The sequence below is a fragment of the Perognathus longimembris genome, chromosome 3 (assembly GCF_023159225.1).
Source record: "Perognathus longimembris pacificus isolate PPM17 chromosome 3, ASM2315922v1, whole genome shotgun sequence".
NCBI classification, from domain to species: Eukaryota; Metazoa; Chordata; class Mammalia; order Rodentia; family Heteromyidae; genus Perognathus; species Perognathus longimembris.
The window spans coordinates 44,628,149-44,643,977 of NC_063163.1; the positions used below are offsets into that span (position 1 = coordinate 44,628,149).

A 15,829-nucleotide genomic window follows, 5' to 3' on the forward strand; every position below is an offset into this window, starting at 1 on the left:
TACATCTTTTTAAAAAATCTGATATTTAAAAATCACACCCATAAGCCCTTGTGCCACATAGCTTGGGCCCATCCTTTCCTTTAACAGCACACTTTCCTGTCTTTTTCTATTTAAATTTTTGCTCTATATGTACTTGAAAGTATTGGTTGGCAATACTTTGTCACAGATCATTGTGATAAGGATGGCAACCTTATATATGAACAGATCCTTTCCAAAAATCTGCAGTCATGATCACTCATTTTGCTAAAATCAATCCACTATCATTACTACAAACTCTTCCTACATTCTCCAAGTCCAAGAAAGATGAAATTTTCTTTCTTTCTTTTTTTTTCTTTTGGGGGCGAGGGCAGTCGTGGGGCTTGAACTCAGGGCTTGAGCACTGTCCCTGGCTTCTTTTTGCTCAAGGCCAGTACTCTGCCACTTGAGCCACAGCGCCACTTCTGGCCGTTTTTTCTATATATGTGGTGCTGAGGAATCGAACCTAGGGCTTCATGTATACGAGGCAAGCACTCTTGCCTTTGGGCCATATCCCTAGCCCAGATGAAATTTTCTTAACCACATGTTTTCTCTTGAGCAACCTACCTCAAGCTCCTGTTTCCCTTAATGGTATATTTCCCATCTATTAAATTTGCTTTGCCACTTAAAAATTCCTCCCAGAAAATTACACTAAGTACTTTTTCATAAGAACAGAGGATAGTAGACACTGGCTAAGGAAGTGAACTGGAAAGATACATAGTCAACAATTCTCATTAAAGTCATCAGTGTACTCACTAATCATATCTGAAGCAACTCCAACTTTTTTCCCCCTGTGCTGGTACTGGGGCATGAACTCAGGGCCTCAAGTTATTCCTCAATTTTTACACTCATGGCAGCCCTCTACAACTTGAACCACACTTCCAGTTTGAGCTTTTTGCTAGTTAATTGGAGATAAGAGTCTTATGGATTTTCCTGCCAAGGCTGGCTTGAACACTGATCCTCTCAAATTTCAGTCTCTTGAGTAGCTAGGATTATAGGTGAGAGCTACATGGCTCCAACATATATTTTTGTAATATTCAAGAGGCAAAACAGTAATAAAACGTGGAGATTCTGTTCTCCTTTTGTATTTTTCTTTTCTTTTTTTTTTTGGTGGTGGACCTGGGAGTTAAACTCAGGGTCTTGTGCTTGGTAGACAAGTGCTATACTAACTACTAGAGCCATACACAAGTCCCTTCCCTTTTGAATTTTTTTCTCTTTCAAGTTTTTCTGTTTTCTTTTTATGAAAATAATCATTAGAAATGGATATTAAGAGGGAATGACCTTCTTTCTGATAGTGTACAATACCCAACTTTTATTTCACAGGAATCAATAATTACTTATAGTATGTTACTTGCAATATAAGTAGAATATACACTATTTCATTCCCTGTGCATGAACACCTAAAGTATAAACATAAGGAAAATATTCCATCTGGCCTTTACAATTCTTCATTTACCTCCTGAACTGTCTCCATAGGCGGTGGGGGGTCCTTATTCCTGCAGAGATTGACAATGACCCATGTGACGTTCCGAAGGAAGGTGATGGGAATGGAGGGATTGATGAAGGACAGAAGAGGTTTGACAACTCCCAGTGATATGACATAATCTCTACATTGAGGACCATCACCTACAGAAATGAAAATTGTATTTTAAAAAAAATTACATTCAAGATGAGAAAGTTTGAAATGTATGCAATGGCTTATGTTGGGACACTGATGTTTCTATGTTTCCTCGCCATTACTCAAAAGCATCAAGTGCTGTTTGTCATTCTTAATTTGGGAACACAAATTTAACTTACCACTACTGATACAAATTGTATCTTTCTATACCTTTACACTTAAGAAGTACCACCTTAAGTTAGTTTTTTATGAGGCAAGACTATAGTCAATGCACATTAAATTCAGAGGAAACATAGTAGGTAATGGCTATGCCAATGTAGGGAAAAAAGTTAAGATTCTTAATTTAAGTCTTTTCATCCTTAAATTCAACTTACCTATAATATTTCCCAAAGCCCATACTGCTTGTTCACAAACATTCTGATGTGGTGAATGAAGAAGTCTCAGAAAAAGAGGTACTGCATCTGTTATTAAAAAAAAAAAAAACAAACACCAATATTTACACTGGAAAAATGTTGACAAATTAACAGATTTCAGCCTAAATAGGTTAATAAAATATACAAGTCTGGCACACTGTAATACAATTATAGTTCGCTGGATAAATGTGGAAGGAATTGATACTTTAAGAAATAACTAATATCAGTGTTTCCCTGTAGTACTATTTGAGTAACATATCAATTGACAATGTATCACTGACTAAAAGAAACCAGTAGCATGAAATCTTTCCAATAGTTCAATGTAACTTTATTTTTATAACTGTAATTCCTAACATAGGATTACCAAAGATCTGATTAATCTCATATCAGTTCCACTTTATAAATAAGTTCCTTTTTAAAATAAGGAATCATTCTTAGGTGTCTCATTAGCATAGTAGGTAGAATGCTAGTCACTAATTTTCACTTTCCACATAGCTTACACACTTTATTCATTTCTACCAGAATAAGCTAGGTCACTTTGTCTTCAATTTAAACTCTATGTTAGTCCCCGGGGTATTTTTGCTCAACACCTGTGCTACATTATTAAAAATGATTCATGGAGTTGGGAATTTGACCTGGTGGTAAAGTGCTTGCCTCGCATACATGAAACCCTGGGTTCGATTCCTCAGCACCACATATACAGAGAAGCCAGAAGTGGTGCTGTGGCTCAAGTGGAAGGAAACCAGCAACAGTGCTCAGGCCCTAGTTCAAGCCCCAGGACTGTCAAAAAAAAAAAAAAAAAAAAGATTCATATCTTGCTAGGGCACCAATGGCTCACGCCTGTAATCCTAACAATTCAGGAGGCTGAGATCTAAGGATCACAGGCCAGCCTGGGAGTTCTTAGACTTTTATCTTCAGTTAAATACTCAAAAAGCAAAAATGCTAGAGGTGGAGCCATGGCTCAACTGGTAGAGCACTAGCCTCTTAAGCAAAAAAATAGATAGATAGATAGATAGATAGATAGATAGATAGATAGATAGATAGATAGTTAGATAGATAGATAGATTTTAAGAATTAAAAAAGCTCAGAGGGAATGCTCAGGCCCTGAGTTCAAGCCCTAGGATTAGCACAAAGAAAAAAGATTCATATCTTAAAAGAATTCATCAGTTGTAAGTATAGCAAGCAATGCTTTTCAGCACTATTACAGAGAGTTCTGCGATCATTGCTACACTCAAACTTACATTTCCACCATCTTCCTACCCTATACCCCAAGAAATCTCACATCTATGGCAATCACTCCTAATTTTCTCCTTTGCTACCTGCTCCCCAGTCCTAGGTAATCATTAAATACCTGCTCTCTACCTTTCACATTTGCCTGTTCTGGACATCTCAGATAAATGAAATAAAACTATGTATACTTTATTGCTTCATGGTCTAGATACCTTCACTTATTAACATAATGTTTCTAAGTTTCATCTATGTTATAACAAGTATCAGAATTTTATTCTTTGGACTTCTGAAGAGTACTCTACTGTGTATACATTTTATTTATCCAATCATCATCTAACAGATATTTAGGTTATATATGAATAACGCTGCCATAAACATTTGTGTACAGCCATTATGTGGACACTTCCACCCGTTCTGTTTTGTCCAGGAGCAGAACTGTTGAGTCATGTGGTAACTCTTACATTTATCCTTAGGAGATGCTTTTTCAAAATAGCCACATTTTATTTTTGAGACAAGAGGCTCACTATATTACAGCTCAGGCTGACCTTGAACTTATGATCCAACTACATCATTTTACACTACTACCAATAATGTATGAAGGTTTTAACTGACTCATTTCAATTGACACATTTTTGTTATAACTAATTTCATTTACTTTTGTAAAATAAAAGACTAGTATCATTTACAAGTAAGAAATAAACAGGAAATAAACAATGAAAGGAAATATTTTTAAGTTTTACATCCTACATCTATTAAAGCACTATTTTAACTGTTAGCCTTTCTTAGAAGTAACACCAAACTAGAATCTATAAAAACCTGGGTCCATTTCTGTCACATACCATATTAATTGGCCCATCTTGAGGTAAACAAACTTTTAACAATACAACCTAAACAGTATAATCTAAAAGGAACAAGCCATTCAGCATACTTTGAAGATAATAAATATAAAACCTTTAATTAAAAAAAAGAAATTAGCCAGGTGTCAGTGGCTCACACATAATCCTAATTACACATGAGGCTGAGATCTGAGGATTGAGGTTCAAAGCCAGCCCAGGGAAGAAAGTCACAAAACCCTTATCTCCAATAAACTAAAAAAGTTGGAAATAGAGCCATGGTTCAAGTAGTAGAGTGCTAGCCTTGAACAAAACAAGTTCAGAGACAGCACCTAAGCTCTGAATTCAAGCCTCAGGACCAGCAGGCACACAACAAAAACAAAAACAAAAACAAGCCAGGCACTGGTGGCTCATGTCTGTAATATTAGCTACTTAGGAGACAGATCTAAGGATTGTGATTCAAAGCCCTCTCAGGCAGACAAATCTAAGAGGTGCTTAGTTCCAATTAACGAGCAAAAAGCTGGAATTAGAGGCATGACTCAAGTGGAAGAACACCAGCTTTGACAAAAAACTGAGCAGAGCATAAGGCCTTGAGTTCAAGCCCTAATATTTATCTGCATGTGTGTAAACACATGCGAGCGTGCACACCTTTAAATCCTGTTATTAGAAAATAGTTTTTACCCTGAATGTAAAATTCTACCTCATTTCCAGTAACTGAAACTAAAATTATTTAATGACAAGTGAATGACAGTTTTTGGAAGGAGTTCAATCATTAAATAACAGAAAATTCACCAGTTAAAAATATTAGCTAAGATTCCGTCTTATATAAAATCTTGACTATCATTAAAATAAAAAAAATTCAGAAGGAATTTAATTGACTTACTAGACTGTACAACAGCTTGAGTCTGTGCAGAAGTTCCTGATGCTATGTTAGTTAGTGCCCAAGCAGCTTCAAACTGTAATGAAGGACTGTAAAAAACAATAAAAAAAAAAGTCGTTTTAGACACTTAACTACCACCTAAATTTATAAGCCTCAGATTTATATCTCTTACACTTGAATTAATTTTACCTTGTTATATTGAACTGCCTACTATACACTTCTGTCTGAATGTCTTACTGCATCTCAAACCCAGTCATTATAAACCTGTATTTTTTTTTAATTTTTAATTTTTTTTTTATTGGCCAGTCCTGGGGCTTGGACTCAGGGCCTGAGCACTGTCCCTGGCTTCTTTTTGCTCAAGGACAGCACTCTGCCACTTGAGCCACAGCGCCACTTCTGGCCATTTTCTGTATATGTGGTGCTGGGGAATTGAACCCAGGGCCTCATGTATACGAGGCGAGCACTCTTGCCACTAGGCCACATCCCCAGCCCTAAACCTGTTTTTTTATGTCCATTGTTAGATGGAATGTTTAGCCTATCACCATATCCCCTGATGTCTCAATCCCACAGATTACAGATCTAATCAGTCATGGCCATTTAACCTCTTACATATTTCTTGCATTTACAGAATCATCTCTAATGTAACTATACTAGTTGAAGTCCTTATAATTCCACTTGATTCACTGTCATAGCCTCTAGATCGTTCTGAAAGCTGGGACCCCCATCTTATTATACAACATGGTCTGTATTAAATGTTAGAGCTATTTTAATGCTGCATAATTCTGTAAAAAGTCGAGGTCATTACAATTTGGAATAGTATAGAAGGCCTCACAAAGTGAAAACTGAATTGTCCTTTCAAAAATGGATTCTCAAAGATAGGCATTAACAGCTGTAATTAAAAAAAAAACTATCACAGGTAGAATGCTGTATATGGATGGTATGAAACAGATTTAGAGAATTAAAGCCAAGGAGATGAGAAAAAATATAACGTATATGACCATGAGAACGTCTGTGTTTTAAGGTTTTGAGTAGGAATGAGGGGAGTGTATTTCAAAAACTATGCTTCAGAACTTGGAATTTATTCCAGAGACATACCAAGTACAGGGTGCTATTGAAAAGGAGAGTAAAGGAAATGTTAGTCAGATAATAGGCAGAATGGATTTTTAAAAAGGTGGCAGATGATATAGGAGAGGTTGTCAGAAGGGAATTACATACAATAAGTTAGGACAGGTAGATGAAAAAATACAATATCAAAAAGAATACCAGAGGAGAAATAGGAATAGCCCACAAAAACAAAAAACTAAGTTGAACCTAAAGCTAGAGAATTGGAAGAAAAGTCTGTGAACACTGAAAATATTAATGAACTTCAAGAAATAATATATTTTAGGGAAATTAAATAGCGATGTAACAAGCAATGGGGATGGAAAATATATTGTGCAGGTTAAAAACACAGTGTAAATGAGAAAATGCAGTAGCCAAGAAGAACTTATAAGATAAATTCTAGTAGAAAGAAGAGAATAAGTATCAGAGATAAAAGATGGATAAAAGGACAACTGAGTTAAAAAGGTCTAAGATGATACTGGGAAGGGGAGAGTTATTAAACTGGTTGGGAGGTCTAACAAATACTGGAAAGGAAAGCCATAAAAGAGAAAATAGAAAGGTATAAAAAAGTATAAATTTGGGGAAAGGAAAAGTGGGAGAAAATGAGGGAAGGGGGTAACAAGTTTGATAAGAAATGTACTCACTACCTTACATATGGAACTGCAACCCCTCTGTACATCACTTTGACAATAAAATTACATTTTAATTATTTTATGAAGTCAGGGAAAGTCTTCTACAAAATCATGTGAAAATGGACAAGATACACTTAGCATAAAAGAAATATTAATATTAATTCCATTCTTCACAAGCACCTAAATTTTATACATGAGGTATCTGAGGGTTTACAAAACACACACTTGGGTTTTAGTCAACAGCAAATCCTGGATTAAAACCAGGGTATGTGGCTTCCAAGTCTATGTATGATTTTCATACTGCAACACAACTTTCCATGAAAAAAATCCATAAAGTCACATATAAACCATTTCTGCTCTTGAGCCTTGAGTGGTTAAGTCATATTTAAACCATAGGTATATTCTACTTCTGCATTGAGTATAGTTATATAGGTCTATGTCTTATAATTATTCATCAAGCTGTATATATTTTAGCGTATTTTTCTGTGTAAGTGCTGTTTTATAGATAGACCTATGTAAGTAAGTTTATGCTAAAGGTTGGAAAGAAGAAAAGATGGGGAACAAGCAATCAAACCAATAAGCAAACAAGCAACTACACAAAACTCCAAAGCAGAGACCAAGAACAAAGTAAGGTCTTAAAGGTGGCAAGAGGATAAAATTTATTTGTAAAATAGCTACAATAAAATTTACCTTAATTTAAATAAATATTGTTATAGAAATTACAAAAAATATATATTTTAAAGTTATAGGTGCCCACGATTAGGGAGTGGGGATTATAACATATGGTAGAAACAGAAGATATTTTTAAATACCAAAAAGGCTTAGTAGCAACATTTATATACTACTATTTTTATCTAGTCAACTAAAAATTTCCTTGGACAATGCTTAGAAAACTATCCCATGTTCCAGTCCAAATATTCTTAAATATAAAAATAACATTTGTTTTAAAGAATTTTGGAGTTCACATTTATATTTTTCTCCACTTAATACAAAATGACAAAGTTTAGAGACAGTCCTTAAAAGCAAATGGAAATGGAGCTAATACCTCAAAAAATAGCAAGTTGCATTTTCCCCTTCTCTTCTGGATAAATTCAGCCTGCCCTCTTATCCTAACATACCACAGAAAAAAAAACATGATGTAGGACAACTGATGGTGGCTGGATTTCTATGATAGAATACACAGAAAATCAGTGGTCAGCTAGCATACTCCCAGGGTACAGAACAGCCACTTAGTTTGGAAACCATGTTGACTTGTCACGAGGTTAAGCTATAAATAGAGTCATGAGCAAAGGATGACTCAAATACTATTTAGGATGTTTTAAAATATTCCAAAGAAAGAAACATAACAAATAAAGACTATAAATAATTAAGATTAATTAGAACAGTCAATACCCAGAGAGAGTTAAGTCTTTCCTTTAAAGTAAACTTTAGACACTAAAAAGAGAGGTATTTTACCTCTGCTGAATATGATCCCAAAATAAGAAAAATACATTAAAATGCATGTTGATTTAAAAAGGTCAGGTGATAGAGCACCTGAGTAACATAGGCAAGGCCTTGGGTTTGAGCTCTAGCACCACAAAAAGATAAAACAAAAAGTAAATACAAATTTAAACTGAACTGAACCTCTTGGGTAAGTAACAATCCTAAGTCTTAATTTAACCCCCCAAAAGGGAATTAAATCCATACTTACTTATCATCCCTTTCTAGACATTTTACTAGAATTGGTAAAATCCCAGATTTTATTAGGTCATCAATTGGTGGGTTTCTGTCACTGGATAATAGTTTTCTATAAAAAGAAACACAAGAAATGAATTGCTATAATTTTCAAATTATGAACACAATAGTACGCTGCTTCTAGACTGTCAGCTAAAACATTCTAGGTAGAACATAATTATCTCTAGACAAATTAGTATTTACCTTGCTGCCTGAACAGCACTCAACTGGACCACTGGGTTATCACTTGTGGCATTCTGCAACATCAAATGTAAGTTTTAGAAGTTTTAAAAAAAACACAAAACACCTCTATATAAAACACTTCAAAATGAGAATATTAAAATAACATACCTGCAATATAGCTTCTAGTGTTACATTTTGCTTAAAAAGAAAAAAAATGTAGTTCAGCAGAGTTTAATTAACAATATTTATTGAATAGTTTTTATATGCTAAAGTTAGAGCAAATATACCTCAATTATCATTAAATTGACTTAATTACCTTAATATTAAAAATGAAGTTCTCCTGGCTACTGTAAAAAGTATTTCAAAAATTATTTTATAAAAAACGGGCAACTTAGTTGGGCTCCGGTGGTGCACACCTGTCATCCTAGGTACTCAGGAGGGTGAGATCTGAGGATCGTGGTTCAAAGCCAGCCCAGGAAAAGTCCTCAAGAGACTCTTATCTACAGTTTAAACACTCAAAAACCTGGGGCTGGGGATATAGCCTAGTGGCAAGAGTGCCTGCCTCGGATACACGAGGCCCTAGGTTCGATTCCCTAGCACCACACATACAGAAAACGGCCAGAAGCGGCGCTGTGGCTCAAGTGGCCGAGTGCTAGCCTTGAGCGGGAAGAAGCCAGGGACAGTGCTCAGGCCCTGAGTACAAGGCCCAGGACTGGCCAAAAAAAAAAAACACTCAAAAACCTGTAGTGGTGCTGTGGTTCAAGTGGTAGAGTGCTAGTCTTGAGCACAAAGAGGTTCAAGAACAGTGCCCAGGCCCAGAGTTCAAGCCCCACAACTGACAAAAAAAGAAAAAAAGAAAAAGAAAACAGACGACTTACTGCTTTAAAATCAGCATCAACATCTGAATCTTCTAAACTTTCTTCTTGGGGAACATTTCTCTTTTTCAATAAGTGTTCGTCTCTTTTGTTCTGAAAGGCAATCAATGAATGTTTAAGAACTCATACAGGTTTATTGTTAATGGAAAAGCCACCAAAAATCATCACAACTTTATCAATCATAAAAAACATAACATATATATGGATAATATTATTACATTTAAATGTGTACAATTGCAAACCAATGACAAGTCCTCACTTGGGCGTTGGTCATAAATTTTGCTAAACTATACAGCTTTTATATATAGAAAAGATTCATTAAGCACCAACTGTTTGACCAATGTTCTATAGTGAGGATTTAAATTTAAATCTGGGGTGAGGGTAGGGATGGGAAGGTTAGAAAAAAGAGAGAACGATGGAAGGGGTAACACTGATCAGGAAGTATTGTGCTCATAACCTGACTTATGGAATTGTAACCTCTTTGTATAACTACCTAATAAAGAAAAATTTAAATTTGAGAATGTATTATTATTATTATTGCTCCTCAAGTATATATCAAAAAAAAAATTGTTTTGCTAGTCCTGGGGCTTGACCTCAGGGCCTGCGCACTGTCCCTGGCCTCTTGTTGCTCAAGGGTAGCACTCTGCCAACTTGAGCCACAGCGCCACTTCTGGCCTTTTCTGTATATGTGGTGCTGAGGAATCGAACCTAGGGCTTCATGTATACGAGGCAAGTACTCTTGCCACTAGGCCATATTCCCAGACCTAGTATGTCAATTTTTATCTACTTATTGCTAACATTTGCTTGAAGTAACTTATTAAAATGTCACTTAACCAGAAGAGTTTAAGGTGTGTACATGCTTGTTGGGGAGTACAGGGATTCATTAACATAAATGCCACCAATTCACCATTGACTCAGATTAAACCCTTGCTATCTGGCTCTTATAAATAATTCTCTGCAGTCTACATTTTGTGGGACTTAAATATCTTGAAATTGTAACCTTTCAGACATTATGTAACCTTGAGCTAATCACCAATTTTTCTCTAAGTTTTTTAGTTTGGGTGTTAGAATTAATTAAAAAATAAATAAATTAGAAGCTGGGTTCCAGTGGCTCACACCTATGACCCTAGCTACTCAAGAGGCTGAAATCTGATTTGAAGCCAGCTTGGGCAGGAAAGTCCATGAGGTTCTTATCTCCAATTACCACAAAAAAAAAAAAAAGCTGGCAGTAGAGCTGTGGCATAAGTAGTACAGTGCCAACCTTGAGAGAAAACACTAAGGGACAGAGCCCAGACCTTGAGTTCAAGCCTCAGTACCCATACAAAAATTTTTTTATAATTAGAAACAAATAAATATATTAGATCAACAGATTAGATGAGATGTCAAATGTGGTGGAACATGCTTGTAATCTCAGCTATTCAAGTAGAAGAGACAAAATGACTACAAGGGTGAGACAAACCAGAGCATGGTTAATAAAAGCCCATTTCAAAAACTAAAATATTGCTAGGCACAATAATCCTAGCTAGTCAGGAAGCTGAAATCTGAGAATCGAAGCCAGTCTGGGCATAAAAATCCACAAGACTCCTATCTCTAATTAACTACCATGTAGCCAGAAGTGGAGCTGTGGTTCAAGAATTAGAAGAGTGCTACCATTGAGGGGGGAAATAAAAGCTCAAGGACAGCACCCAGGCCCTGAAGTCTCAGCACTAGTACACACACACACACACACACACACACACACACACACACACACACACACCCCTACCCCTAAAGGACAGCACCCAGGCTTATCTATATGACACCCATTTTTGTTCTTTTTGTGTGTTTGTGTCAGTACTGGCGATTGAACTCAGGGCACAGAGCACCTGGGCACTATCCCTGAGCTTTTTTGGTCAAGGCTTGCACTATCACTGAGCCACAAGTGCCACTTCCCGTTTCTGGGAATAAGTGTCCCACGAACTTTTTTTTGCCAGAGCTGGATTTGAACCATGATTCTCAGATCTCAAGCACCTGAATAGCTAGGATTACAGGTGTGAGCCACCAGTGTCTGGCCTGGCTTAATTTTTGTTCTTAGTAAAAGCAAGCAAGCACAGCATGAGGGTGTGGCTCAAGTTGTAGAATACCTGCCTACAAACACAAGGCAGAGTTCAAACTCTACTCCACTAAAGCCAAGCATGTTCAAACAAACTGATGCCCTCACCACTCTCCCTATATACAATACTAATCATGAGTTTACTAACTCCCTACTATTTTCATACCATATTTCTAGTCATATTCAAGTAGCCAATTTTTAATCATTTTCAAAGTAATATTCAAAGAAATATCACAAATATTCAACCTTTTTATAGTACCACTACTGGGGCTTGAACTCGGGGTCTAGGCACTGACCCTAACTAAGCCTTTTTGCTTAAAGCTAATACACTATACTACCACTTGAGCCACAGCTCCACTTCTGGATTTTTAGTGGTTAATTGGAGATAAGGTTCTCACAGACTTTTCTATCCAGGCTGGCTTCTAAATAAAATCTTTAGATCACAGCTTCCTAAGTAGCTAGGGTTATAATCAAAGAGTCACCAGCATCAAGCAAAATTCAACCTTTTGTACTGATATCTACATAATAGCAAGTAGCTTTCCCACATAACACTTATTCATTTATAAGGCAAAAATTTGGCAGATGGCATTCTTGACCAAGTAACATCACTAGCAATGAGTCAAATCAACAGTGTGTGTTCTCTGGTCTGGTACACTGAAAAATCATCATTTTTATGGTTATTCCTGACAAAAATAAGTAAACTGAGAAAACTGGACAAACCCCAAACTATCATTCTACATAAAATAGCATTCAAAGATGAAGTCAGGAAAGATAAAGACTGAACAGCTCCAGAATGGAAGAAACTAAAGAAACACGACAACCACATTCTATGTCTTATCTTCAGTAGGATTATCAGTTTATAAAAAAAAATTACTGATGCCAGGGCACTGATGGCTCATGCTTTGTCCTAGCTATTCAGGAGGCTGAGATGTAAGGATTCGTGGTTCAAAGCCATCCCAGACAGGAAAGTCCATGAGACTCTTATCTCCAATTAACCACCAGAAAAGCAGAAGTGGTACTGTGGCTCAAAGTGGTAGAGCACTAGCTTTGAGCAAAAGAGCTCAGGGTCAGGGCCCAGGCCCCAAGTTCAAGCCCTATTACCACCACCAACAACAACAAAAAATTACTGGGAACAATTTGTAAATTCTGAGTCCACAAATTGGATAATAGAATTTTTACCTGTGAGAGATACTCTGAGTAGTAATGACTAGATTATTCACAGTAGATAATATATGAAATACAACATTTAAATGCCTTAATCCACAAACTTTATCTAACAAAACCATGTGAAGGGCTGGGAATATGGCCTGGTGGTAGAGTGCTTGCTTTGCATACATGAAGCTCTGGGTTTGATCCCTCAGCACAACATAAACAGAAAAGGCCAGAAGTGGGGCTGTAAAAGCCAGAGACAGTGCTCAGGCTCTGAGTCCAAGCCCCAGGACTGGCAAAAACAAACAAACATGTGAAGCCCATATATATTTAGAAACTGATTTTGTTAGTATAAAGCTGAGATCATTTAATAAGGCTGAAATTATGTATCCAATATCTGCTTTACTTTTTAATTTTTTTAGTGCCAGGACTAGAAATTCAACTCTACTCACTGTTGGCATTCCATCTGCTAGCTTTTTGTTGACTAACTGAAGTCTCACTGATTTGTCTACCTGAGCTGGCTTTGACTTTCAATCTTCAGATCTCAGCCTTGTGCCTATTATCCTAGCCTAGCTAGGATAATAGGCACAAGCCACTGACAGTGGGCTACAATTTTTTGTGTGTGCCAGTACTGGGGCTTGAACTCCAGGGCTAGGTGCTATCCTTTAGCTTTATCCACTCAAGTTTAGCACGTTGTCACCTGAGCCACAGCTGCATTTCTGACTTTTCGCTGGTTACATGGAGATAACAGTCTCACAGGATTTTTTTTTTTTTTTTTGCCCAGCTGGCTTTGAACCACAATCTTCATAACATAGCCTCTGCGTCTCTAGGATAAGCATGAGCCACCAGTGCCCAGCTCTTTCCCCCACCCTCCTTTATATATGACTACTACTTTTCTTTTACAAGAGGGGTATAACAGTATATTTTTGGTTGATATTAATTTGTTTATAAATCTATTTATGTTTTTCTGTGTTCTTAATTCAGTTGGGCAATTTTGTTTTCCTCCTACCAGGAAACTGCTACTTCACCTGTTTTCAAATTTGTTGACACTGAAGTTGCTCATATTGACACTGTCCTGGTTCTTTGCACAAATGGTAATAATTTCCCCTCCCATTTCTGTGCTTTGGGGTAGTATAGTCCTGCACTGATCATAACTCACTGTGTGGCCTGCTTTGGCAATGAGATATTAAGCAAGTCAATCTGAAAAATGCTTACACAAAGGGGAATATCCATCCTCTCTTGCAGTGTTTTTTCTGAAAGCAGTGACCCAGTGAATGTGGTAGCTATGTGGAGGACAATCAAGGTCCCAGACAACAGCCAGACATTTACACACGACCATCACAGATTGTCAAGTCACCAATTCACCCACCAAATGACCAGAAACAAGAGGAAACGCCAGAAGAAAGGTAAACTCTACCAGAGCAGAGAAACCTTCTACTGATAAAATGGCCATTATTTTAAACCACTTACATTTATTTGACTGATGCACTCACACTTCAAAATTTGTCATATTTAAATTAATATTCCTTTAAAATTCCTAGTATTCATTTAATCTCTCTACTTGCTGTCACATTTTGTAATAAAGTATCATCTTAACTGCATGAGATTTTATTGATTAGAAGTGCTTTGAAACTTCACAGCTATAAAGGTGTAATGGTCTTATTCACTGATTTCTAAGTTAATCAGATTGTGGTCAGAGAACATTGTATAACCCACTGAAGTGGTATTTGCTTTATATTAGAGACTCCCCAATTTTCTCAATCTAGAGTAGGTCAAAAGAACAGTTTATTTTATCATGCAAGTAGATCCAAAAACTTAATAGGGGGAAAAAAGGAGAACATATACCATTTGAAAGGCAAAATTATTGTAATATTAGAAAAAGAATGGAATACAGAGTACTCCAACATTCAAAATGTAAACTACTCCAAAATCTAATTGTCCCGTGATGGCTTCAATCCACATTCCTCAGATATCAGCCTCCTGAGTAGCTAGGATTAGATCATTTGGTTCACTCCTAAGAATGGTAACATCAATCTTTCCCCTTTTTTTTTGGGGGGGGGGACTAAGTTTTGAAGTCAGGGTCTCACATTTGAATGGCAGATACTCTACCACTTGGACCATACCTCCAGCACCTTTTTGTGCTGGTTATGTTGTCTAAGCCACCTGAACTGAGCTCCTCCTACTTATACTTCACCATGTAACTGAGGATGACAGGTGCACAACACTATGCTCAGTCACTGTGATTTCCTTGTAGCTATGATAAATTTAGTAAAGGGAAAGAAGGGCTGGGAGTGTGGCCTAGTGGCAAAATGCTTGCCTCGTATACATGAAGCCCTGGGTTCAATTCCTCAGCACCACATATATAAAAAGTGGCAAGAAGTGGCGCTGTGGCTCAAGTGGTAGAGTGCTAGCCTTGAGCAAAAAGAAGTCAGGGACGGTGCTCAGGCCCTGAGTCCAAGGCCGAGGACTGGCCAAAAAAAAAAAAAAAAAGAAAGGGAAAAAAGAGATCAATCTGGTCCAGAACAAAGCCCACAGAAAGAGATGCTGTGAAACTTATAATGATGGTAAAGAACTTCTAACAGCACCTACAACCATCAATAAATGGAAGTATATACCACTATAAACTATCTTAATGGTGTATTTTATGCTAGTTTTAGGAATAACCTCTGTAAAAATTTGTCACAGAATTTTTATTACTCAAGTGATACAAAATTTTAACATCAGAAAACTTAATTCATTATCTTAAATGCATCTCATCCTTACCTTCCGCAGTTCAACTGTCACTTCATTTCTATGTCTTCGCATTGTCTAAGAAGAAAAATAAAGATTACATAAGAATCAAAATATTGATACTGTTAGTAAATAAAGTCTTAAGTGTTTGAGACTTACATATATGTTTGTTTGTTTTTGCCAGTCCTGGGGCTTGAACTCTGGACCTGGGCACTGTCCCTGAGCCTCTTTGTGCTCAAGGCTAGCTCTCTTATCATTTGGAGCCACAACACTACTTCCAGCTTTTTTGGAGTAGTTTATTGGAGATAAGAGTCTCATGGACTTTTCTGCCCAGGCTGTCTTTGAACTATGATCATTAGATCTCA

General features: G+C 36.8%; 1 protein-coding gene across 2 annotated transcripts in view; it reads right to left on the reverse strand.

Moving 5' to 3' along the window:
* Kpna3 (karyopherin subunit alpha 3) overlaps window positions 1-15,829 on the reverse strand; it is a 57,871-nt gene that overhangs the window by 15,729 nt on the left and 26,313 nt on the right. For both annotated transcript variants that reach the window (XM_048341414.1, XM_048341415.1), the window contains exons 2-9: window positions 15,498-15,542; window positions 9,497-9,586; window positions 8,787-8,816; window positions 8,640-8,692; window positions 8,413-8,508; window positions 4,993-5,078; window positions 2,008-2,094; window positions 1,472-1,641 (exon numbers count right to left, since the gene is read on the reverse strand). In XM_048341414.1, coding sequence (XP_048197371.1) covers window positions 1,472-1,641; window positions 2,008-2,094; window positions 4,993-5,078; window positions 8,413-8,508; window positions 8,640-8,692; window positions 8,787-8,816; window positions 9,497-9,586; window positions 15,498-15,542 — 657 coding nt within the window. The remainder of the gene's footprint in view (window positions 1-1,471; window positions 1,642-2,007; window positions 2,095-4,992; window positions 5,079-8,412; window positions 8,509-8,639; window positions 8,693-8,786; window positions 8,817-9,496; window positions 9,587-15,497; window positions 15,543-15,829) is intronic.